At 51.9% G+C, this 23,799-nt stretch overlaps 7 protein-coding genes and 1 non-coding gene across 8 annotated transcripts; 3 read left to right on the forward strand and 5 right to left on the reverse strand.

Moving 5' to 3' along the window:
- Positions 1 to 3,359: 3,359 nt before the first annotated feature.
- On the reverse strand, positions 3,360 to 5,065 carry BDW74DRAFT_184646 (putative cellobiose dehydrogenase; the record flags this gene model as incomplete). Its single annotated transcript, XM_073730867.1, has 2 exons — positions 3,360 to 3,467; positions 3,524 to 5,065. The coding sequence occupies 2 exons, from the start codon at positions 5,063 to 5,065 to the stop codon at positions 3,360 to 3,362; spliced, it is 1,650 nt and encodes a 549-aa protein (XP_073589921.1).
- Positions 5,066 to 6,247: 1,182 nt separating this feature from the next.
- Positions 6,248 to 7,150, reverse strand: BDW74DRAFT_172664 (uncharacterized protein; the record flags this gene model as incomplete). Its single annotated transcript, XM_073727617.1, has 2 exons — positions 6,248 to 6,890; positions 6,954 to 7,150. The coding sequence occupies 2 exons, from the start codon at positions 7,148 to 7,150 to the stop codon at positions 6,248 to 6,250; spliced, it is 840 nt and encodes a 279-aa protein (XP_073589922.1).
- Positions 7,151 to 9,215: 2,065 nt separating this feature from the next.
- On the reverse strand, positions 9,216 to 10,229 carry BDW74DRAFT_172665 (lytic polysaccharide monooxygenase auxiliary activity family 9 protein; the record flags this gene model as incomplete). Its single annotated transcript, XM_073727618.1, has 3 exons — positions 9,216 to 9,522; positions 9,592 to 9,634; positions 9,704 to 10,229. 3 exons carry the CDS (start codon positions 10,227 to 10,229, stop codon positions 9,216 to 9,218), a joined length of 876 nt encoding a protein of 291 aa, XP_073589923.1.
- A 2,464-nt stretch (positions 10,230 to 12,693) lies between these two features.
- On the reverse strand, positions 12,694 to 14,310 carry BDW74DRAFT_164774 (MFS transporter; the record flags this gene model as incomplete). Its single annotated transcript, XM_073726310.1, has 3 exons — positions 12,694 to 13,515; positions 13,587 to 14,043; positions 14,111 to 14,310. 3 exons carry the CDS (start codon positions 14,308 to 14,310, stop codon positions 12,694 to 12,696), a joined length of 1,479 nt encoding a protein of 492 aa, XP_073589924.1.
- A 266-nt stretch (positions 14,311 to 14,576) lies between these two features.
- Positions 14,577 to 17,086, forward strand: BDW74DRAFT_172667 (Zn(II)2Cys6 transcription factor; the record flags this gene model as incomplete). The annotated part of the gene is made up of 5 exons (XM_073727619.1): positions 14,577 to 14,683; positions 14,738 to 15,363; positions 15,427 to 15,458; positions 15,520 to 16,927; positions 16,995 to 17,086. The coding sequence occupies 5 exons, from the start codon at positions 14,577 to 14,579 to the stop codon at positions 17,084 to 17,086; spliced, it is 2,265 nt and encodes a 754-aa protein (XP_073589925.1).
- Positions 17,087 to 18,819: 1,733 nt separating this feature from the next.
- On the forward strand, positions 18,820 to 19,497 carry BDW74DRAFT_172668 (class I SAM-dependent DNA methyltransferase; the record flags this gene model as incomplete). Its single annotated transcript, XM_073727620.1, has 1 exon — positions 18,820 to 19,497. One exon carries the CDS (start codon positions 18,820 to 18,822, stop codon positions 19,495 to 19,497), a length of 678 nt encoding a protein of 225 aa, XP_073589926.1.
- Positions 19,498 to 21,140: 1,643 nt separating this feature from the next.
- BDW74DRAFT_t12 lies at positions 21,141 to 21,236 on the forward strand. The gene has a single exon. It is a non-coding gene; the product is annotated as a tRNA-OTHER (tRNA).
- An 800-nt stretch (positions 21,237 to 22,036) lies between these two features.
- BDW74DRAFT_172669 (uncharacterized protein) lies at positions 22,037 to 23,393 on the reverse strand (the record flags this gene model as incomplete). Its single annotated transcript, XM_073727621.1, has 2 exons — positions 22,037 to 22,987; positions 23,046 to 23,393. The coding sequence occupies 2 exons, from the start codon at positions 23,391 to 23,393 to the stop codon at positions 22,037 to 22,039; spliced, it is 1,299 nt and encodes a 432-aa protein (XP_073589927.1).
- Between the last annotated feature and the right edge of the window lie 406 nt (positions 23,394 to 23,799).

Consider the following 23,799-nt stretch of genomic DNA (forward strand, 5'->3'; position numbering starts at 1 on the left):
CCTAGGGTCGACAACCCTGCAGGACTTAAATATCACTACGAGAAGCCACTGCTGCGCGCTATAAAGATTGGAAACCTCCCCACGGTCGATCACATACTAACATGGTCCAATCATGACATTCTAACGCCATTCGAGAAGGACCAAGTTATGAGCGACGCTGCGAAGGATGGGCATATGCCTGTGGTGGAAAGGCTACTGGGAATTGCTCACACCACCCTAGACCCAGATCCCTTTATCTCAGCAGTTGAAAATTGGTACGAAAAACTCGCAAGGACACTTATAGCCAACGGAGAAGATGTAAACGCGCGGAACCACTGTTTGATGACACCCTTACATATAGCAGTCGAGAAGACAGACGTCCTCATGCTGAGTATGCTGCTTGATCGAGGAGCGGACACGGAACTGGTTGAAGAAATGGGCGCAACCCCACTTTGCGTAGCAGTGATACAGAAGAAGCTGGAGATTGCTAGATTGCTCCTGGAAAGGGGGGCCAATGTCGATGCGCAAGACCAGTATCTCCGTACCTCACTCCATTGGGCTGTTGAGCATGCCCGCGCAGAGATTGTCACTCTGCTGCTAGATCATGGGGCCGACACGGCGACTGTGAATGGTAACGATGAAACGCCGATGATAATTGCAAAAAGGAGCGGACATACGGGCATCGTGGAGATGCTGCAGATATGGAGCAAGCGGAATGCATTGCACCCTTGAGAATCAACATCCAAGAATCTATTGCGCCTTAATCATTACATTCAAAATGACTTCATATCTTTGTATGCAACCAAATATTTTGGATTATTTTGAGCTTTCAGGTATCATGAACCATCCTTTGATTTCAGTTTAGCTTTGCTAAGGCATGGAAACGGATGGATAAACTCGTCGTGGTCCAACAGCTCACACCTTCAAATATGCAAAATGTCCAAATATGTCTGCCTTACCTAGGGTAGCTATTCGGTAGGTGTGGTCAACTGGTTTTAGCCCTGATTCACTTCCATAATACCGACCAAGGTAAGTAGTAGCTGCGCATAAAGTCTATTCCTTGCTAGGTCGTTCAAGTATATATCCGCTCCTATCCAGCAAAATCATCCTAGCTCCTAGCTGTTATGCATCATCAACTCCGTCCACCCAACAGCCAGCCCCCTTCCTGAGAACCATCCCCTGGTTTCGTACTATCCGCGCGCATCCAAACCCCCTCCACAATCCCTTTTGCTTGGCTCGCCGAGTCCGCACTGTGTTATTCATACATGGAAGCCAGCTCTACAAAACAACGGACGTTTAATACATAACGGTGTTGGCCTGGGTAGAGTGGACCTCTATACCCCGCTGTAGCGCACTCCCTGCAATAATCTGCGGGAGTCCCTAGATTGACTTAGTCCCTGATATTTTGAAAAAAAAAAAAAAAAAGAGAAGCAGGGTGATGGCCTTCGTCGCAAGGGTGCGGAGGACTGGCTTTGTTCGTGGGGTAGGGTTTGGGCTGTCCAAGGTCAGTGGATTACTGGTGAATCTCGGTGGTGTCAATTCAGAGAACATGGGGTACGGCCCCCGAAGTACGGTATGGTAGGATGTAGATTGGAAGCTGATAGACACGACTAGGGGTGGAGAACTCGATTCTCGATGTGCTGGCGTCCTCTGACCCGTCTGAAGGACACTCGTGGACAAGCTAGCTCCTGGGATATACAATATACGTACTGCTTGTTCGATTTTCTTCGCGGCCTAAGCCCTAAACGGAGGTCCGAGTATGCCTCTTGAGCCTCCCCCAACTACCTAGGTAAACTAACGTCTCAAGAAGCTGCCATCTCAACCTATGCGGCTGTTTGGCTATTGTATCCACTTTCGCCAGACAAATGATCGGCGCCGTGCTTACCATAAAACATGTTTGGAGCATCTGCTTCAGGGACAGGGCAACAATAAGCCCAGAGATAATCGACTCCGTCCAGATCCAGGTCAAGATGATATTGCCACAGCAAGGACCTTGTATGAAGCACGCGCCCTTATGTTCACAGTTTAGAGGAGAAGGACAAGGCCATGGCCTAATTTATGGAGCACGATATCGAGCTCCAGGGCTTGACTTTTACTTCGTTCTCTTCCACGGTTGGGGATGGAGGTTACGTAACGACTTGGGCCCCTGGTAAGAGGGATTAGGAGTATGATGCTAAAAACGACTTATCAAATCCAGCCATTCGGCATTCACTATGTATGCTTGATAATTGTGCTGGTCAAGAGTGCCGGGTGATGGAGCAGGTTATAAACCTGATAAAACCATGTTAATGTATGCTAGCATGTTCCTAGGTTGACTTACATGCAGTACTTGCATTGGCCGTAAAGGTTATTCAAAGTACTCATTTGGGTAAATCCAAAATGGCATACGTTCCTTATAGCACCAATTAATTTTGGGCAGTGGGCACTAGTCAAGGAAGTTATCTTAGTACTACACATGAACACCCATGTACAGACTATCTTCCGTCCTGCATGGCTACCTTATATGACACTTGGCCTTGTATGATTACAATCTTGTGAAATAAAGAGCCGTACTGCCATATTGGTGATACCTATAACCGGGGAAGGACCTGATTTCCATGTGTTTATATTTTACACAGTAATATTAAGGTTACATATGCAGCGCAGAAGACTATGGTACTTTTCTGGTAAACCTCCCATAAGTTAAACACCACAGCCATATCTACCTATAGACAAGATTCCAGACCCTAGGTTAGAAGAATAAATGGCACCAAATCTGGAGCAAAGACTCAAACTTCAAACCGCCGACACCGGCATTCCTGATAATGCAGCCTCGCCAGGCACACGGCACGTCATTAGGTCGGCTCTTTCGGTTTCTTGCATGCCGATACGGGCCCTGATCCCCACATAGCCCTAATCAATCTCGATACACTATACCTATCAAGGAGTAATTGTGGACCCTTGGTAATCTGCAGCGCGATTGATAATCGCTGACTGATGTTTGACATATCGAAGAGACCCACTTTGGTACCTGCATTAGAAAAACAGGGACAGGATGCCTCGGTATCCCGCCAATGGGTCTCGCAAAGGGACCCCTACACGAGAAAAATCCGCACATCAAATATGCAGCTGGTTCCGATTTTACGCAATAAATACTAAGTTTTACGTAGGTTAGGTCCAGGCTCTAGAACAGAGCCAGTCCAAGATCTCTCTCACCGATTGGGAGCAAGGGCACCCCTGGAACTTCATAATATCATCGAGAGATGCGCGTTAAGGACAAGTGACATCGTGATGTGATATTTGGATAAAATAACAAAATAATACAATAGTTTTATAATCTAGTTCATATAATACATCTTCGCCATTAACGATCCATCAATCAAAGTTCGCTCTCCTTTGCCCTATTTCTGAGCAAGAATGCGAGCAGCGGCCGCTTCAGCGACAACCATGATCGTCGTCTGGATGTTACCGGTCGACAGGTCGGGGTGGATACTGCCGTCAACAACATACTACACAAGGCCTTGTTAGCGATACATCTATTGATATAGAGTTACGAGAGACTTACCAAGTTATCCATGCCATAAACCTTCGTATTCACATCCACAACGGCCGTTCCATTCTTCCGTCCATCATCAAGCCCCATCTTCGCCGTAGACGTATAATGCGTTCCAGCCGCCGGCGAAGAAAGAATCTCAGTGACGTTCGCATCAACCGTCAACTCCCAGCCCTTGGCAGGCTGATCAAAGTCCTGCAGGAGCTCAGACACAAACAGCCCAGCGGCAAGAACATCATCCGCCGTCTGCATATACGGCGAGGTCTCGATGACCGTGTTTTGCTCCTCGTCGAGTCCCAAAACACCAGAAGAGGTCAAACCATGCGTCATATACGCCTTGATCTCAAGGACGGCATCTTCCTTGGGCGCACAAGAGCCCTGGAAATACCGCGTGTGGTTGTGGACGTTGTTCGAAGAGAAGAAGATAAGGCGGTGTTTGCCCTGCGTGAGCAATCCGGAACCCTGTCCGTACAGAGCAATATCACTCCTATCGCTGCCGTCCAGAATAGCATCGTAGTCAGGGATGCTGAAGTTGCCGGGTGTCTTGGTGGTGATGGTGAAGATGGGGTGGTCCTTGAGCGTCTTGCCGACGGGGAGGTCGATCCAGTCTTTCTTCGCGGGGACGGCGATTCCACCCTTTGCAGCGGTCTCGATCTGCTTGGCTGGTCCGATGCCCGAGTTGAAGAGGAGGCGGGGGGTTGATAGGGCGCCCGCTGCAAGCACGACGCGCCCGTTGGGTGCGAGGGGGATGATCTCGGTGTTGCCGGCGGCGTTCTGCACCTCAACGCCGGTAACGGTGCTGCCCTCACGCACGATGCGAAGGACCTTGGTGTTCAGGCGGAGGGAGAAGTTTTCGCTGTTCTGGGCAAGGGGGAGATAGGTCCGGACCGGTCCAGCACGAACCTGGTCCTGGACGTTCCAGGCGGGGTAGCTGTAGACGCGGTGCTTCTCGTCAGGCTGAGCAATCATGTCAACGGATTTCCAGCCAAGCGTAGACAAGAATTTGGAAAGAACAGTGTAAAGACCCTGATCGTAGCGCTTCCCATCAGCGGAGGGGAGGATCGTCCCGCGGTTCCGCGCGTACAGCCGTTCCGCAGCAGGAGCCAGATCCTCCCACTTCCACCCCTCGGGCCAGTTCTTGTTGTCGTCAAAGTCGTGCTTGCTCGGGTGCACGAAGACCATGTAGTTGACTGTCACGCCGCCGCCGAGCACGCACGCTGCGTTGCCGGCTGTGTCGGTGCACATGTACTCGTTCCAGACGTCCAGGGCGCCGACGTCGGCGGAGAGGCCCGGGAGGTCGATGGGGGTGAGCGTGTTGTTCCAGGGCAGGGTCTCGTTGGAGCCGGTGGATACGGTTGGTCCGGTGCCTCGCTCGAGGAGCAGGACGTTCTTGCCTGCTTCGACGAAGCGCTCGGCTGTAATGATACCCGCGGGGCCGCCGCCCACGACGATGTAGTCGTAGCCGCTGCCGCTGCTGTTGGAGGCAGTGTGAAGGCTGGAGGCGCCGGCGGCGCCGAGGGCCGCGGCTTGGAGAGCTGCTCGGGAGATCCTCATGCTGAAGATTGGCTGTTGAACAAGTTTTGCGCGATCGTTGCGGGTTTTTCTTGGAAGAGGTGCGGCCTTTTATGTAGGCTGTCGGCCGTTGGTGGAGCCTGTCAATATCTTCAGGGCCCGTCCGGGTCCACTTTCAAGGCGTCGCAAATTAATTATTGCGTTTGACAAATGAGCGCAGTCCCGCTCTCGGCCCCTAGCTTGACGAAGGTTCCAGACTCACGGCGAAGCTACCGGGAAATTGCTGCTGGGGATGCCGAAATTCGGCCAGGGACAGTCTGTTGGAATCACCATCTGCAAGGCCCGACCCACCCCAGTTAGGGCTTGGATCTCGCAAAAACGGTCCTTGTAGGGTTAGGCCTGAAGGAAAGGTACACGATCTACGCATACTACGACACTTATATATCTACCAGTGGTTCCAACTTAACACTATATATCGTGGCATACCTGGGAATCGCACTGTCTTGCATACTTACACATAAATACCCAGCTGATAATTTTATACATCCATATTCAAGACTTGTCTGGTTATGAAACAGTACATGCCGGCGCTATGCGATGGATTATAACGTTTACTAAATGTTCTTGACTCTTTACATCCCTTCTACTCAGCAAAGTCACCGAGACCTTCATGGCCATGAGTGTGAAATGCAGCATTTCGACCCCCGAGCTCTCACTTCCCAGGGGTCCTTCAAGCTCCAACCGTACCTAGCTTGGCTCGGTCAGATTCTCAGGCAACCTGTCCTCCATCAGATCCAAGACTCACTCGCCAATGATGCGTATTAACCCCATTCCCTTTCCTTGATAATCTGTAGATATGTATGCCATTTATCTCCTGCTCGCTCAACATGCATTAATACATATTTGTGGATAGTTGAACGGAAGATACGTGATTAGATACTCAGGAGGTCAGCAAAAGCAGTCATCAGGTACAATTTCTCGCCCCTGCTTGTAAGTATGTATGTGGTAAGGAAGCCAGTATGGCCCAGCAAAGTGACCCGGCGTGAACCTGAAATTGCCTCCGCCCAACGTTGGAACAGCAGACAGCGCACGTCAGCAAATAACTAACTAAAATCTGAACGAACCTTCATTTCGGCCATGGTAAGGGGCAGGTGTACCTTATCCTAGACACCCTAATCAGCCTAGGGTACCTACCTCTACCTCAACAATCCATTCCTTACCATCCTACTCCGCATCCCCATCCCCATCACACGAAATAATATTCCCATTGCACCCCTGCACATTCACCTCCTCACTTACAGCCGCCGCATTGGCATTCAGATCCGCACCCTCCTCTGCAAGCGGACACCCAACACCCAGCGGCGCACAAACCGGCGTCTCACAGCACGTCCCCGTTTGACAAACATTGCCTTCTCCACACTCCTCATCCCGGGTACAAGCCGCCGCCGCAGCATAGTCCACGGCCGCAATGCACGTTGCCTCGCCGTCATCATTAAACCCGCACGCGCAGAAATTGAACGGGCCGGATGGGCACTCGATTGCGTTGAACCCGCCGCAGGTCGCTGGGTTTGCGCAGGGGGGTGGGGTCGGTGTTACGGTCACTGTTTCTGTAACCGTCGTCGTTACGCTGATGAGGCTTGTTGGGGTAGCGGCTGTGCTTGTGCTGCCGGGGATACCGAGGCATGAGCATGCGGAGCCGTATGCGCCGGGTTGGAGGCACGGGCCGAAGACGTAAGCGGGGAGGGCGGTTGGGGTTGCGGTTGTTTGGCGGATAGCGCGGGCAGGGTTGGCTGTGCGGGCGGCGAGGTTGGGGTCGACGGTGACGGTGATGGTGGTGATGACGGTTTCGACGGTTGTGGTTATGGCGCTGTCCGGGTGAGGTTAGTCTGGTTCTTTGGCCTGGCAAAGCTTGAGGGCGTACAGGGCTTACGTTGGAGCTGGGGTTACAGTGGTGAGCTGATAGCTGGAGCAGTCGGCGCTGCGGGAAGCCGGGGGCGGGTTCTTGCTGCGGTTGAGCTGGATCCTACAGGCCAGGGCCGTGCCGGTGCAGCGGAAGAGGGCGTGGACTGGCTGGGCCGTGAGCAAGCCGAGGAGGAAGAGGACGAGGCTGGTTAGATGGAACGACATGATGGATGACGAGGTATATGTTTAATTGGGGTACTGAGAGTGGGCAATCTCAGATGAGCTGGAAGAGAACTGGAGAAGGCGATGCGCAGTCTCATAGGACTGCGTGATATTTCCTCCATTTTATATGCGTTCTCTTACAAGAAGCGGTTGCCCAAGCCCTGTCTCCAGTGTATGCCATTGTTTCGGTTAGAAGCTCCATGTGTTGATGCCTGCAGGGTATTAGAGTGAGTGATTGGTTTGGACATGGCACATGGGGTATATCAGAGCACAGTTAATCGCGCCATACAAGCTCAATGAGTGTGAGAATATCCAGCAAAGAAAGCTACTGCATATTACCGAGCCTGCAATGTTCCAAGCAAACCAGATGCGCCAGTAAGAATATGAGATTCCCAGGCATCTCTTACAGAATCATATTCTGAGATCCGCATGTATGTGATACAGCCTAGTATAAGATTGCGTTTACCCCGCAGATGTTTCTTCTGCAGCTGATCAGGGGACAGGGACACGAACCGCTCCCTTGGGAGGGAGGGTTGCACAACGATCCAGCTTACCATTAGCCCTACCAGACGAGCCTATCTCCTTCGAATCTCCCCCATAAAAAGAGCGCCTCTGCCCATGAACCTCATATTCATGGACCTCATATCCAAAGGCAAGTATCGACCGTGTGCGAGACCCTCTCAAACGAAACAATTGTCGTCAAGCAACTGGGAGCGGGATGACCCGTCCGCTTCGATCTCTGAAATCATCCCCACGCCCAGCTGGAGGGTATGAATAATGCGATTATCAGATCTAAACTACTTATACGGAGGCAATGGCATGGATTCTTGTCGGAGCCCCCCTCCTCATTTCTTATTAACATACTCTAGCGCCGTCTCCTGGCCTGGCGGTCTTATTTAATAGCCGTCAGGCATAAAGGCCACGAGGTTCGCTTTCCAAGGGTTTATTCCGTCTTCACACCTGGACTTGCAATCGTCCCACATTCCTATCAGCCCCTGGATCGAAGTCACGAGTTGATATCCAGCATGCCTTTGGTGGCTCATTTCCGACTAGCAGTCGTCAAGACTGAGACTGGCCTGTCGAACTCGGCATACCGGCTAGCATACACCTTTTTTCGCATGTACAAGGCCGTAGGAATTGAAATTATCAAGCAGCTGCCATAGTAGACAGCCTAGTGGACTGGGAATCTCTTGGGGCGGTCCCGGGAAAGATGCTTTCTTAAAACCTACACCAATCTTGGGGTGTGTCCAACCTATCTGCACCACCATGACGTCCATAAGACCGCAAAGTCAGGACGAGGAGAAGAATAACCTCCCGAGGTCCTCTCTATATCTCTCTCCTCTGCAGCACAGTCTCCTGCAAACTTACTGGACCCACCAGCCTCAACCCCGAATCTCAAGCCCAGCTCCGCCATCACCACCAGGATGTGTTCAATATCACCCCCTCCCTTTTCCATTTCTTTAATATAGCTTAACTCTCCGCATATCTTACCAGAGTACCCCCCTTAACGAACCCCGCATACTCAGAATCGCCAAAGTCCCGGGTCCAGTAGGGAGGAATGCCATTCAAGGCATATTCCAAGACCTAACACTCACTACTATTTGGCTGTTACAGAGGATCATGGACCATGTTCTGTCGTCCATTGCTGGCACTTATGAAATGTTATTGGCGCGGATCCAGGCCAGGGTGATGCTCTCCCAAAAAATACATGGAATACGTACCACAAATTGATCTGCGCAGAGCTATCAGACCATTCCTTCCAATGTTCATGGACATGGTGGGGGAATACAGATCAAGGGCTGGCTAGCCTTACCATTATACATGTAGCTAAAATCGCAACGGCATTTTCTTTGTTTCTCTTGGATAATAGAAATATCTAAGATTGTCAAAACTCGACCTGAAGAGATTCTGAAAGGAAGGTAGAATAGAAAAGAATAAAAGTCACAGGTAATACAGGCTACTCAGGTTCTGGGCACCTGAGTACACTCCGGCGTCCTCGAGAAAAGCCAGGCGTCAACTAAGCCCCTTAACACATATCCTCGTTTCCGCCTGACATTCCATCCATGGTTCAGGTGCTGAAGTCACGAGCGTGTTCACGGCGATAAAAGCTGCCTCCGCAGGTATCGGCCTTGTCTTGCTGAGGATACGCGACAGATTCATCCTCGCTACCTCCATCATACGCAGGGCTGGAGCTTGAATTTCCAGTGCCAGTGCCAGTGCCAGTCCAGACTTCCGGGCCGGGCATCGGATACTCCTTCATGCCGCCCCAGACGCTGAAGTTGAACGAGGGGTCGTTCTGCTTGTACCCGCCTGGAAACTTGATGGTCGGTCCGGGGGTTCCGCTTCCACCGCCGGTGACCTTGATCTGGGCGCATCTGGCTTTTGTTAGCACATGCATGCGCTGGCTGAGGATAGAATCACACAAGAAAAGAAGGGCAGCTTACTCGTAGTAGAACTCGGCCTCTCCGGCATGCGCTCCATGGACACCTACTCGACATTAGTATCATAACCCAACCTGCTTCTCTTTTTAAGGGGCAAACAAGACAAAGAACGCACCGATATGCTCCGACCTCACCAAATACTCCCCATCCGGCAAATCCCTCGGAACCGTAAACTCAATACGGTCCTTATCCCACGTACACCAAGCATCACTCTTAATATCCTTGGCCGTATCACAGATGCCCTCTTCATGGACCTTGAACCAATCACCATCGCCCTCATACTGGTTCGCGGCACCAGGGGCTTTCGACATATAAACAAGCCCCGGGCCCGGGTGCTGTATAGTCGCGCCAACACCCAGCTTCATCGCCAGCTTGGACCCGGCTGTCACCTCAGCTGTGCCAGTTTGTCCTGCGAAGGTGAAGGACCCCTTGTTGCAGCGGAAGTCGGGCATGTCGGGGGTCATGTCGTCGCGGGTGTTGATCCATTTGGTGGGATTGTATTTTGCGGGACGCGTGTTGGAGCGGACGTATTGGTTGGGTGTGGTTTCAACACCGTCGAGGATGAGGGTGTCGAAGAAGTAGTGTGCTGAGACCAGCTGCAGCGGGGTGATGAGTGCGGTGGCGAAAAGAGAGAGCCTCATTTTGGTTTTATTGACGCGAAAGAAAGAAGTAGAAAGACTAGATGAATGAATGGATAGAATGAATGCAAGGGCCAGCCCAAGGAAAGAGTGGTAAATCGAGCAGAACTGATCGGAATGAATGAGACGCCGGGGACGGTAGGGTACAAGTCGAAGATCGGGGAATCAGTGCATCTTATATAGAGCTTCTTGACCGCATTCCGAGGCTGTTAACTACCTAAGTATACACCGACGACCCTCCGTCGGAGCATCCCGAGCCATCTATCTACCAGAAACAAGCCCAGACTTTGAAGACCAGTTTTTAATCTCCGCCGTGTCTCATATCGTCGCGGACCTGCAGGTGGTGATGAAGGAACAAGGACGACGGGTCCATTGCAGCCAGGCTCAGGCGCTGGGTGCAGGCACTGAAAACTGGAATTGTATTGTCCATCGTGCCACCATAACCTACTCGTGTCCATCTCAATCCTAACTTTCGAGTCTGAGCAGTCAGTAGCATGAAGCCCGACCACCACAACGAGGTGGCAAGCACAGAACAGCCAGCAGGCGAGGTATTCCTGGGCCAGCGAATAAATCACTTGGCATTACACCACGGCTAAAATGGCTGGACGCCCTAAACCAGGGTCTCAGGCCCTTCTGGTCCACCACACTTCACGAGCTACCTGTTTGGGTGGGTAGGGCCCACAAAATGCAGTCTGATCGCGCGACCTGAAACGGACCCATCGTGAGGACAGGGTTCTCGCTCAAGTTCGGCAGTGTAGGAGCTGCTCTCGAAGCCGACGGCCTGAAGTGCTTCTAAGCGAGCAGGGTCTTGTAGGAATACCGGTGGCTAGGCCATACGAAGCCGGGGGTACTACTCTAACCTTTAACCCAATACACATGATAGTACCGCAAAGTTGCAGATTCGGTGTTCGTATCTTAGTTAAGTTGCTCATTCTCTACCATAGTGCCTTCAACTTGCTGCCATTATACCACTCTAAAAGCCCCTGGGGTATTGTGAGCTGTCGTTCGTTTGGTTGGATTCATGTTGCCTTGTGCATACAACCCACAGTGGAGATGGCATCATCAATCTGAGGCAGCTAGTCTGACTTGATCTGCATGGTTACAGCGCCCAGGCTCTTCAAATAGCAATGGACAGCTTTAGCTAAACCTTAAATAGAGTGTATGCAGCGGTTACCTGCGGCGAGAGCCGACATCAAGCAGCTATCCACTCCACTTTCGGCGTCTAGACTCTGTTTGGTGGTTGTACCAGCCAACCTGAGTCCTCACAACTGCTGCCTATAGTAGGGTCATTGGTACGTAACTCCATCAGCGGGACCAGATTTCCGAGAGCGGCTGCGGTCTGGCCTATTTTCAATACACCATACCATAGCCTCAGCCTCGGGTTGCACGTACCGTAGGAGTCAGGCAGTTAACTTACCCTATGTACCCTGCCAAAGCAGCCTAGCAAGATTTCAGTGCCCTAACGGAGACAGGGTGTTAAAGCGGCATGAAACCTCATGTATTCCCGAGCACGTTTCCCCGGCACAAGTGTTCTTATGAGGGTAGCCACACGGACAGCCGGGCCCAGGGCCAACTCGACGCGTTGCCCTGCGATAGGGGAACAACCTAGTCCGACAAACTACCATACGGTGGAGTGTTCACGAACACCAAATGCACGTTTCACGTCCTGGTGACGCCCCCACTAACCCCAACCAGCTGTCTGTATTTCTCAAAAAGAAAATAATCTCAGCGGGCCCCGCCGGTGAGGAATGAATATCTGCGTCGGCGTCGCAGCCCAGACCTCTTGGCCGGTTACATCCATATGCAGATTTTGAAGCCCCTCTGCCGTGTCCTAGGCTTGTTATGCCACCTCCTATCGCCCACGGGTGAGGTGAGTTGAAACTGCTATCTCGTGTGTCCCAAGACATGCTACCTATCTGATTCCCTGAGTCTGACACGGAAAGATGGTGTTGTCACATTAACAGCCTACCATACCTAGTATCCCTTATAGGTAGTTCCAGTCAGCAAGGTCGCTACCATAGGGACCGTGTATAGTGCCTTTTGGCCAAGCAGTATAAACCTCGAAGACTGGCTAGGAGGTATGTCGCCAGTGTCGCGGTCTTTTGAAAAGTGCTTTGACGCTTTTGCTGATTATAGGTACAATAGGTACTGCTTCATCTAAAGCCGCCAAGACATGCAGGCACTGGATACTACCTATAGCAGTCCGTCTGTGAGCAGAGAATCCAGGCGGGTCATGCATTGCATTGGACGTTTAGTAAGCGTTGCAGTACTAGGTGATACTTGGTTACCTATGCATAAAATTGCAAAAGGAAACGTCAAACAGTTGTTTTCCCACCCCGAAAGCAGCTGGAATGCCTCTGGCAGCCAGGTCATAATCCTTCCATCTGTCCTATGGTACCTAGGGTACCCTTCTAACCCTAAGATTATAAGAGCCTTTCGAGGTTGGAATGCCACCACAATCTCACCCTCACAATTCCACAACAAATCTCTCCCTCAGCCACTCCCCGTACCTCCCAAAAAGCATCGGGACCGGCAAAAAGGCAATGCCAATGAAACCAAGGACACTGTTCCCCCACCCCAGTCCTAGATCATTATACAAAGGCGGCCCAACAAGGGGCACGAACGCCGCGAATAGCAGACGGAGGATAACATTTGCAGCGAGTGCCGACGCCGCAGCTTCAGCCCCGAATGCATCGACCATATACAGCTGCGTCGGCATAAGGACCCACAAGACACCAAAGCCAAAGAGCGCGGTTCCTAGGATTGGCACAATCCAGTGTGTTTGGGATTCTGCTGCCCAGCCGTACCAGAAGATTCCAATGGGAATTGCGGGCATGATGTAAGCCATGTGTTTGAGGCGGTCTTCTGGCTTACGGGGTGGATCGCCCGGGCTGGTGCGGTGTAGTTTGTCAGACACGGTCGCGAAGACCGCAAGGGAGGACGCCATTCCGATCCCAACGCCCAGATAGGAGAGCCCGGACACGCCAGGGGAGAAGTGGTAGGTTTCTTCGAAGACCATTGGGAACGTCGTGAAGAGAAGGAAGAGGAGACCGAAGGTGAAGGCGCAGAGGAGGGAGAGAATGAGCACGATCGGTGAGAAAATCAACAGCTTTGTTGGGCGGGTTATTGCGCGCAGGAAGAGCTGGCGTGGTGTTAGGCCGCGGTCCATCTTTGAGATTAGGGTCGGGTTGTTCGTTTCTTTGCGTAGGCGGGTGGTTTTTCGTTGCAGGAGGACGGCGGCGTTGGTTTCGTGGAGGAGGAATATGGAGATGCTGAATGTGACTCCGGCCTACAGTACATGGATGAACTGTTAGTTACGAGAGACGGGGGTATCGTAAGGTATAGGGGTGCTCTACTGACCAGGATCAGTATGATCCAAAACGTCCACCGCCAACCAATCGACTCAGACACAAAGCCACCAATAATGGGTCCCATGACTGGTCCCAGCAGCGGCCCTATGAAGAACAACGACATGGCCCTCCCCCGCTGAGCAGGGGGGACAACATCAGCAACAGTTCCCCCGCCCACAGTCAATGGCCCGCTCGAAGCACACCCAGCCAGGAACCGAAACGCGAGAAACATGCCGGTGTCTGTGCCCAATGCACATCCGATGATAAATCCAATGTAAACAATATTGCAGACGTGGTAGATCACAAGGCGCCCGTAGAGTTCAGAGAACGGCGCAATGAACATTGGTCCTACGGCGAAGCCAGCAAGGTAGATGGACACGGTAAGGCTGGTGACGGTGGAACTGGTGATGTGGAACTCTGCAGCAAGCGACGCAGCGCCCGGTGCAAACATTGTTGCTGCGAGGTTGCTATATCCATATTTGTACCAGTCAGTAAGGGGGAGAATTACACTTCATCAGAACACATGGGTCTTACGCAGTGAGCAGGAAAGCACTGGCGAGGACAACTTGGGTCATGCGTTTCCAAGCCGGCCAGTTCTGCGGATTCTGGGGATCTTCTGGTCCATCCCAGTCGACGATATTGGCTTTTGTCTCTTGTTCAGTTGCGGTCTGGTCGGGCTCGCTTGGTTGATGGCCAGCCGGCTTTTCATGGGCGGATTCCAAGTCGGTCGCCATGGTGGGTATTCTGTTAAAGGTGTAGTGGGTTCACGATGCCAGACTTTCCTTGCTATCATAAATACTTGAATGGCCATAGTTCTATGCCAGACACTCAGTAGATCTGCAATGGAGATATGCTTAACGCCGAGATATCAAGGGTTAACTCCGCCATATAAGGAGAGAAGTTGCGGACGGTCGGATGGTCGGACGATCGTTCCTTCCTCGACTTCTCACCCCTTTCCATTGCTCAACCTTTTCCCTTTACCTACAACTCCGGCCATACCATGGCGGGCAGTGCTCACCATCCGTGTCCCCGTCCCCGTCCTCGACCACCGCCCAATCGCCGCAGGGACAAGGTTCAGCTCTCCTGTGACTCTTGCAGACACCGGAAGTACGTGCCCTAGCCATCACGATGCCCCGAGCTAATTCAGTCTAACTCTATCAGGCGAAAGTGTGACCGACAGAGCCCATGCGGACCTTGCGTTAGACGTGGTGCGGCCTCCTTCTGCCAGTATGCGACCGCATCTTCTTCCACGCCCGAGCCTCATACCCAGCGCTGCGCTCCTCCGCGACGGTCCGCATCCACCAATCCCCATGACAGAATCTCTGAGCTGGAGGACCTTGTGGTGATGCTCATGAACGGCCAGTCCAAGGCACTCCTCAGTCCGCCCGCACCAAAATTACCGAGATCAAGCTCGCTACCGTCCACGCCCGCAGATGTATTCCCTCAGGACCAGACATTAAATAAATCCGAGTTGCAAGATAAAGCTGAAGCTAAAGCTGCATCCCCGGTAAACCCCAGTGCTGACCCTGGCACCCTGAAATTGCTGGAGTCTGGGACCGGAACTAGCTATGTCCAGAGCGTCCATTGGGAGGCTGTTCTTGCCAAAATCAAAGGACTAAAGGAGGACTTGGTCAGTGATAGCAAAGCGCCGCCCGGTGCAGGTTCACACTTGTTCTATGGGCCCAATCGACATGCAACGAGAGACGAGATACTCGCTGCTGTTCCTCCCCGTACTGCTGTGGACCGCCTCATGGCTCTGCATTTCGATTCCCACATCATCACTCCCTGTCAGTGTTCAATTACCTACCTATGCTTTCATCCGGCTCTCGCAGATATTGACCCGGCAATAGATCTAATCCATCGAAAGAAGTTCCTGCGCGAGGTGCGTTCACTCCATTTTAATCGGGCCGATGACGAGCCGTCTGAATCTCACAGTCGCCCAGTACGAAGCCTTCTGGGCAAATCCGTCTACCACTTCTGTTGCTTGGATAGGTCTCATGTTCTCCATGTTATACATTTCTGCGCGGCTGCAGACCTTTACCATCGACTTCACCAACGGATCAGCCGGACACCTGAAGGCAGACTATCTCACCATGAAAGACCTCTTCCGGGAAAAGATTGTCCAGTGCCTAATCTTAGCTAGGTACACAAAAGGAGGCCCATACATTCTAGAAACACTCATCACGCTCCTTACTGGCGAATGTGTCCTCCTGAAAGACAGCGCCACCGACGGCTGGCTCAGTATCAGCCTGATCCTCCATATTGCAACGCGCATGGGCTACCACCGGGACCCAAATCACTTCCCCTCCATCTCCCCCTTCGACGCCGAAATGCGCCGCCGCATCTGGGCTGCGATACTGGTATTGGACCTCGGCCTCTCGCTGGAGAGCGGTCTCCCCCGGACTGCGAGAGACACGCACACGGACACACAACCACCGCGGAATCTGCCTGACTGCGATTTTGACGAGAATACCACCGTGATGCCGCCTGCTAGACCGGAAACAGAATGGACGCCAATACTTCCGCTCATTGCACGGGCGCGCTTCATCCCCGCCCTCGGCTTGATCTGTGATATAAATAGCGATATTCATCCGCCTTCATACGAGCAGGTGCAAAAGGTCGACCAGCTACTTGGGGACTTGTTGGAGCGCGCTATTCCTCCTAACTTGCGATGGGATGTTTACAGCATAACGGATAGTCCGAACATCATAGTGCAGCGCGTAAGTGTACAAACTACATACTGCAAAGCACGCATCCTCCTGCACCGACGGGCTCTGGTTAGCTCCGGTCCAACTAGACATTCTCAGTCTCAATCACCAAAGCGAGTGCAGAACAACGAGTCGGTTCAAACCTGTTTAACCTCCGCCCTCAAAATCCTCTCTTTCCAACAGATGCTTCACGACGAAGCCCAGCCCTTCGGTCGTCTATGGCAGCTTCGATGGAAGGTGACGCATATTCTGACGCAGGATGTTCTGCTTGCGACGGCCGTGCTGTGTGTTTACCTCCAAGATGTCGATAGGTCTGAGACTCCTGAGAGCGAGGTCAAAGAGATCCGTCAACAACTAATCTCAAGCCACAAGCTCTGGCTTCAATTGAGTACGAATCCAAGTACGGCGTCTACATCCGAGGCGGCGGGCAAGGTAGCGAGGGCCCTGCGCATCGTCCTCAGCCTTGGAAACGCAAAGACAAACATGGACGTCGAAGCGTCTGCGTCTGTGTCTCCCGATGACGCTGCCGGCAGCAGTACCGGGCTTGTGGGCGCACCTTGTGACTTTTCGGCGCCGATAGAGTTTGATGGCAGATCTGGGCATATAGGTCTAAATGAGTTTGGCGCACCGTTCAACAATCAATGTGAGAATCACACTCTGTCAAGACGCCTATTGGACCGCAACTAAACTAACAAGAACATCTAACGCAGATTTGCCATTCCCTTCTGACTTTAGCTTCGGCTCCAACTCTCCTCTTAGCTTCTTTGAAAATGTACTGGAGATGGAAACCCAGGGAGCATAAGACTATGGTTGCCGACTGAATTCAACATTAAATCCACCTCTAGTCAACACGACCACGACGTCGAGGAGATGCATCTATTCATACCTACCGTAGGTACCCAACCCTATCTAAGATATAGTTATACGTCACCACAAAGACAAAGACAAATACGCATAGACAGTCGGGAAAGGTCGTAGCCCTGTTGTACTACCAAAAGAAACTATTATCAAATAAATTCACAGCCAGGAAGCACATCCCAGAAGCCGCGGAGAAACACCCACCTCTTCGAAGCTATGGTAGACCACATTATAGCAAGGTTAAAGTCAAGGCCCGACACCCATGAGGTGCCCCGCGCGGGGGCGGATTAGGGCTAACCCTGTCACGCCCTGTTGATGCTTGCCTACTTACCTAGGGTATCTAACCATATTATAGCCCGCCTGTTACCTCACCCATATCCGGTTTGTAAGACGGTGTGGTAATGCCTCCGTCTTCGTCGTTGATGACGGAGTCCAGCGTTTAGTAGTCTCGTCGTAGGAAACGCAATTAGGACAAACAGCCCTGGAACAACCGTAGTGCCGAAAGGATTTATATAAAAAGGAAAAGAACAATAAGAATAAAAAGACCAAGAAAAGAATGTCTGAGCTGAGAGGCGGTTTGATATCCAATTGATTTTGCTGCCATAGAGACGCATTGGAATAACATATCCGGCAACTTGTACGGACGCAGGCATTAAAGGGCGATTCAAGGAACTTTTGGCGGGGCAGAGTTGTACCTACCTATGGGTTGTATTCAAGCAGCCCGCCCCCCCGCATCTACAGGTACCTCTGGACTCTTTCTTTATGGTTAGGGCTGTTTAGGGCCGCGCCAAGCGCAGGTACATGGAGGGGTAGGGGTACAGCCAAGGCAGGATAGCCGAGGGCTCCCTCGTACCTTTATTTTCTGCGCCATCAGAGGGCCAACATTGAACTAGCGTTCGTTATACCGCCAAGTTATGTCCCAAAAGCAGAATATGGCTTTCTAGAGTCAATCAAGCCGAAAGCAAGTAGGTAGGACGACGGTGCCAGAGCCCAAGGTCTCCAATGTCGACGTCGATAATCTCATCTGAGGTACCTACTACCTACCCCTCAAGTCCGCAACTCACTAGCACTTTAGCTGCAGCAATTCGCAATCTGCGCTAGAACATATCATCCTGCCACGCATGTTGGGCAAGAGCCCTGAATGGCCCATTCCCTGTCTGAGCTTTGATCCTCAATGACCTGCATCAGGCTACTGCAGTCCAACGTCGCCTAACGCTCGCTAATCTACGATAACCTATCAATACCTGTCCTTAAGATCCGCCATGATATCATCCAGGGAGCCGGGTCTCTCTATCCGGAGAAACCGCTGGCCTGGCATCGGATGCGCGCATAAATCGGTTAACTATGTTCGCATTGACTTGGTCGCAAGGGCCTGGGCTGGGCAATGCTGCAGCAAGTTCCCACTTCTGCATTACAGCACCAGGACTGATTCGGCAGGGTTGCCCTGCAAGCAGGCTGTGACATCCGTACCTAGGAACGGACCAATTGTCCTAGGGCACCGCGTGGTACGAGCCGTGACGCCATTCACAGAGTTTGCGGTGATCTGGCCTGTGAAAAGGGTACTTAAGGAGCCCTAAATCCGCGTTCTCTGAGCTGTTTCTACCAGTATCTCATCCTCTTCGACAATCCAAAACGATTTCACTGTAATTTCCTCGACAAGCCCACAGCGACACAACAATGGCCACCCAAACCCAAGTCATCACCGAGAACGCCCATCTGGCAGGAGCCCGCGGGGCCCTCAGCAAGGAAGCCTGCATGGCCTTGTACGAGGAGTGGGCTGCCTCCTACAACAACGATCTCGCCGACGCGTCGCAGGACTATGTCGCTCCTCTGCTCACTGCCCAGACCGCTCTTCAATTGATCAAGAACGTTAGTGGTCCAGTGTCTATCCTGGATGCAGGATGTGGTACTGGCCTAGTCGGCCAAGCCCTAAGCACCCTATCCAAAGGCAAGGGTGACCTTACTATCGATGGCGCAGATCTGTCGCCGTCCATGCTCAAGGTCGCCAAGGACACTAAAGTCTACCAGGAGCTCACCAAAGTCGACCTCACGCTGCCCGTCAACAAGGCCGGTGACAGCTACGACGTCGTCACCTGCTGCGGCACCTTCACGCGCGGCCATGTCGGTCCTGATCCTGCCCTCAGGGAGTTCATCCGCCTCGTCAAACCGGGTGGAGTGATTGTGGCAACCGTCCTTCACGAGATCTGGCAGGAATGGGGGTTCAAGACTGAGGCAGAGAAGATTGAGAAGGAAGGCCTCGCCAGGATCGTCAGCACGGAGGTGCTGGACTACCGCAGAGGCGCTGGCGACAAAGCGACATTTCTTGTTCTGAGGAAGGCCCCTTCCTTGGCGTGACCTCGATCTCGATCAGCACCATGAGTCGGACATGCCACATGGTGCATACAGGGTGGACACGCTGGATATCTGGAAAAGCGTGGAGGCGAACTACTTAACGTTTGGACTGTTAGGACCGCGATCATATTGAACCTTGGAATGAATGCTTTGCCCAATGCGACTTACTTGCCCTTGCGACTTTGCTTCCCAATGCGACTTCATGCCGACGATGGTCCAGCGTAGCCCGTGTAGCTCGTATGATGTATCAAGCCGTGGCAGAGCAAATCTATAGTGAAATGGCTTTTAGCTAATGGCAACTATCATCAGACGATGAACAGCCCAGGTAGGTTTAGGTGTGTAAAGGACAGAGAACGACGCTGGGCCGCCTCGGTCTTTTATTACTGCAGCCGGTAGCTCCAGTTTGGTACAAATTAGGCAGGAGCGATTCCCGCCAGGCCAGGCCAGGGTATACAAACACGGAAGGAGCTTAACTCTGCCCGCGGATATTTCCATGTGAGTACGGTCTGGCCCTTCAGGCAGGAGCTGTAAGGAAACTGCACCCCTCGGCTTTTCGGTACTTCTCGGACCCCGAGCAATCGCCTCATTGGAGCGGAACTTTGATTCCAGACCTTGATTGGGTTACACAGTTTAGGAAATGCCTGAAATCGTATTCTGATTGGCGTGGGACATTCGGCCGCGGCTTACAGCCGAACTTTAAGGACCAAAGAAGACTTGTTCTTATTCCAGCGGAGCTTCCACCGCGGCTTATAAAGTTCAAAAAAGCCCCTGGACCCACGTTCATACTTAAGAGGAGCCTTTCTCCGTAACTTCCCGAGCAGAAGAAGCCCTTGGCAACATGTTCTTATTGAACCGGAGCATTCCACCGTGTCTTGCAGAGGTAAAGAAGCTCCTGGAAGCACTTTTCACCTGGGCGGAGTCTTCCTCCGTGGCTTACCGAGTAGCACCCATTAGAAGGACCCTGTGGAAGCCCGTTTCAACTGGAGCAGACCATTCCACCGCGCCCTACAGATCGAACCCCCCTGAGAACACGTTCTCACTGGGCTGGAACTCTGATTCCACGGTTTTGGAGCCGAAGAACCCGCCGGAATCTTGATTTAACTGGACCGGAGCCTTCCCCCGCTTACAAGAGCCAGAGAAGCCTTCTAAAGCACGTTTTGCCTTACTGGAAGGGAGCTTTTTCCCGTGGCTTACGGAGCATGAGAAATCCCTGGAATCCCTTAATAACTGGAGCGAACCATTCCACCGCGAAAAGAGACCTGAAAACACGTAATACCTGGACCAGAACCTTGATTCCAAAGCTTAAACAGCAGAAGAAGCCCCTGGAAACACGTTCTGACTGGAGCAAAGCTTTTCCGCATGGCTTAACAAGCACAAGAACCCCCAGAAACACATTCTACGAGGACCGAATCCCTCCTCTCACAGCTTACACAGCCACCGAACCCCCTCGAACCCGGGCATACCCCCCAATTCGCCCAGATATACTCACCACGATCCTGCCATGTCCCAGCGGGTATAAAGTCTTCGCTCATCCTCGATTTCTCCCATTTCCTTTTTTCCTCCTTTAACATCCCTCTTCCTCTCTTCCCTCCTCCCCTCCCTTCCCTCCCCCTCCCCTCCAAAAACAATTCAAGCAAGTACACAAAGCCGGTGTGGTGTAATGGCAGCATAACTCTGTCAACGCGATGCCTTCGGGCCACAAAGCGCCAGAGAAGATCCAGGTTCGACTCCTGCCACTGGTATTGTACTTGCTTGGTGAGTTTGTGGGTGAGAACTGGATAGGGAGAGGGGGAGAGAAGGAGAGAGGAAGGGATGGAGATGCAGATAGAGAAGGCAAGTATCCAACTTTAGCTAGTGTGGTGCAACATGGTAGCATAACTCTGTCAACGCGACGCTTTCGGGCCACAAAGCGTCAGAGAAGATCCAGGTTCGAGTCCTGCCACTGGTATTCACTTCCCTCTCCTTCTCCTCTCTCTCCCTTTCTTAGATAGTCTTAGATAAAAAGCAATAGAATACTTGTCCTTCTTTATTTCTCCTTGCCTTTACCTGTAGCTGAGTAGCATAACGTTCGTAGCACAGCGTACCTTCACCAAGGCCTTTGAGTGCGGGATTTATTTCCATGAAAGTTGCGGACTCAACGCCCGGAAGCCTCCAGCTGACATGTGCAATGGCTAAATATAGAAGAGATAAATCAAGCTTTTCTTAACTCGAAGGCTCCGGCGCAGAGAGTCTGGCCATGAGAAGGTTTCAGAGCCATATTCATATCAAGTGCACTGCTCTGTATAGAAAGCCTTTGAACTAAACCTCAGCGCTTGGGAAGTTCTCTCCATCCAACATATAACTACTTGAAGCAAGCCGGTGCGTATATGTTATCCAAACAAATAAAGTTGAAATTTTGAAGGAAAGAACGGCGGGTAGCGAGTAATAGGCAGTGGGAGGAGAAATGAAAATAGAGAAGGTGAGGTCAAGCTCCGATCGTTGCCGGTAACTAGTTGCTATGACAGAGCATTGCATAGCCCAGCATCGTAGTGGGCCCATGCTTTTAAGGATGAGCTGCCTGTTGAACCACCGGTACCGGGGCCGCGATATGCTCATCACCTATCTTAGTATTAACCGAGCGATCGGAGAAGTCATAGTATCTGAAGAGCGCGACGACAAGCTGTTCGATAAGATACAAAGCTTTAGGAACAGGTTCCGCATTAAGCACGCCAACGACGACGGGTTCGAATATGCCAAAAAATGTCGGTATGGCAGTCGAGCCGCCGAACAACCGCATCTCGAAGTCTGACGGAATAAGTGGCCTCTGGAGACTCAGCTTGACTGACTCAGGAACATTCAAGAAATGGATGTCGTATAGATCTCGAACAGTTGTGGTTGTCCTCTCTGCTATTCGGACCTCAAGACGGCCCTGGGCGTTGGCGAACTCATCAGCACTGGGGGTTTGGAAGTTGGAATATATGGGTTCGTTTCGCTTTTGCGATGGAACAATCCACGAAATTGCCCGGGCCCAAAGGAGCTCCAGGAGCAGGTAGAATGCTTTAGCTGGGTAGTTCCAGCCAAGGTGAGTCCAGACTGAGGCCGAAAATGCTTGTTGTCGTGCATTATCCCAGACCCAGGTGTTGAAACGAGTACCAGGGCACGCCCATGTATAGACGCCTTTGTAATGGCACGAATAGGTGAATATGCTTGACTGTTGGAAGATTGTGATCAAAAAGCGACCAAACCCTGCAAAAGCAAGCGCAAGATAGAGCCACCAGCTGGGGACGTAGAACCAAAGGATGACATTGTGAGCGATAGATATAATAGCGCTCCAGGTTACCACAGTCAGGAATCGCGAGAACGACTGGGCCGCTGCATTTTCCACGCTCACTCGGCTCATTGTAACTTGGTACTGCGGTAGGTTTGCTCCATGCTGTTGCGGATGGACACGGGCTCTCATATACGGGACCATGAACAGGCTTGTATTTGGAATGACTTCGAAGTCAATGGCATTCTAGAGTAGCCGCGTCAGTTTGACGTTTCTTAATCTCATTTCACATTTATATACGAACCTGATTTGTAGCCTCCCTCCACCGTATGTGAGCTATCCTGGTTGGCTTCTCGATCTGCCTCCAGTCCGTTCGAATCGCAAACTCGACATTGGGAGCTCTCTGCATACCGGCCGTCGTGTGAAGGAGATTCCATCGAGGGAGGTTGAGGACGAGCCCGTCGCGGATAAAGTCGAAATAGTGAAGAAGAGCGAGGAATATCAGAAGCCCAGACGTCGAGTCCAGAGGCGCTAGGACTGCTCGGGCAATGGAGTCTTGACCAGACAGTCCGCAAAAGGTGTCGGTGGTGGCTGTCAAAATCTGCGAGCCAATAGTGATGCCTGTTATTGCGAGAGTCACCGAAGAGGCCATTTTGTGTTGATGTTTAGGAGCTTGATTGTGTACAAGAGGATCAGTTCAGTCCAAACAATAGTGAAGTCTGTTGGCGAAGCATCGACTCAAGGCAGGAGTGGACAATATATCCATTTCTAAAGCTGATCAAACAAGGCTGAAAGATAGAACGAAAAGTGCAAAAAGCAAAGAGACGCGGACCAAGGCAGAATCATCATCCTGCTCATGGGATGAAGCAGGGCGCCAGCCTTGAGATGCGGAGCGCTAACTGAACGACACTGACCGGTATGCTGATCCATCTTATGGCAGTGCTAGGATCATGCTCGAGGGCCTGAGAAATGATTGGCTATAGGCAGTTCTTGGGCAGCTAAGGAATAAACTAGGCGAGAGGCCCGGCGCGTAGATCGTGCATATAATACTTGACGGA

Source organism: Aspergillus multicolor (genome assembly GCF_047715735.1).
Source record: "Aspergillus multicolor strain CBS 133.54 unplaced genomic scaffold BDW74scaffold_1, whole genome shotgun sequence".
Classification (NCBI taxonomy): Eukaryota; Fungi; Ascomycota; class Eurotiomycetes; order Eurotiales; family Aspergillaceae; genus Aspergillus; species Aspergillus multicolor.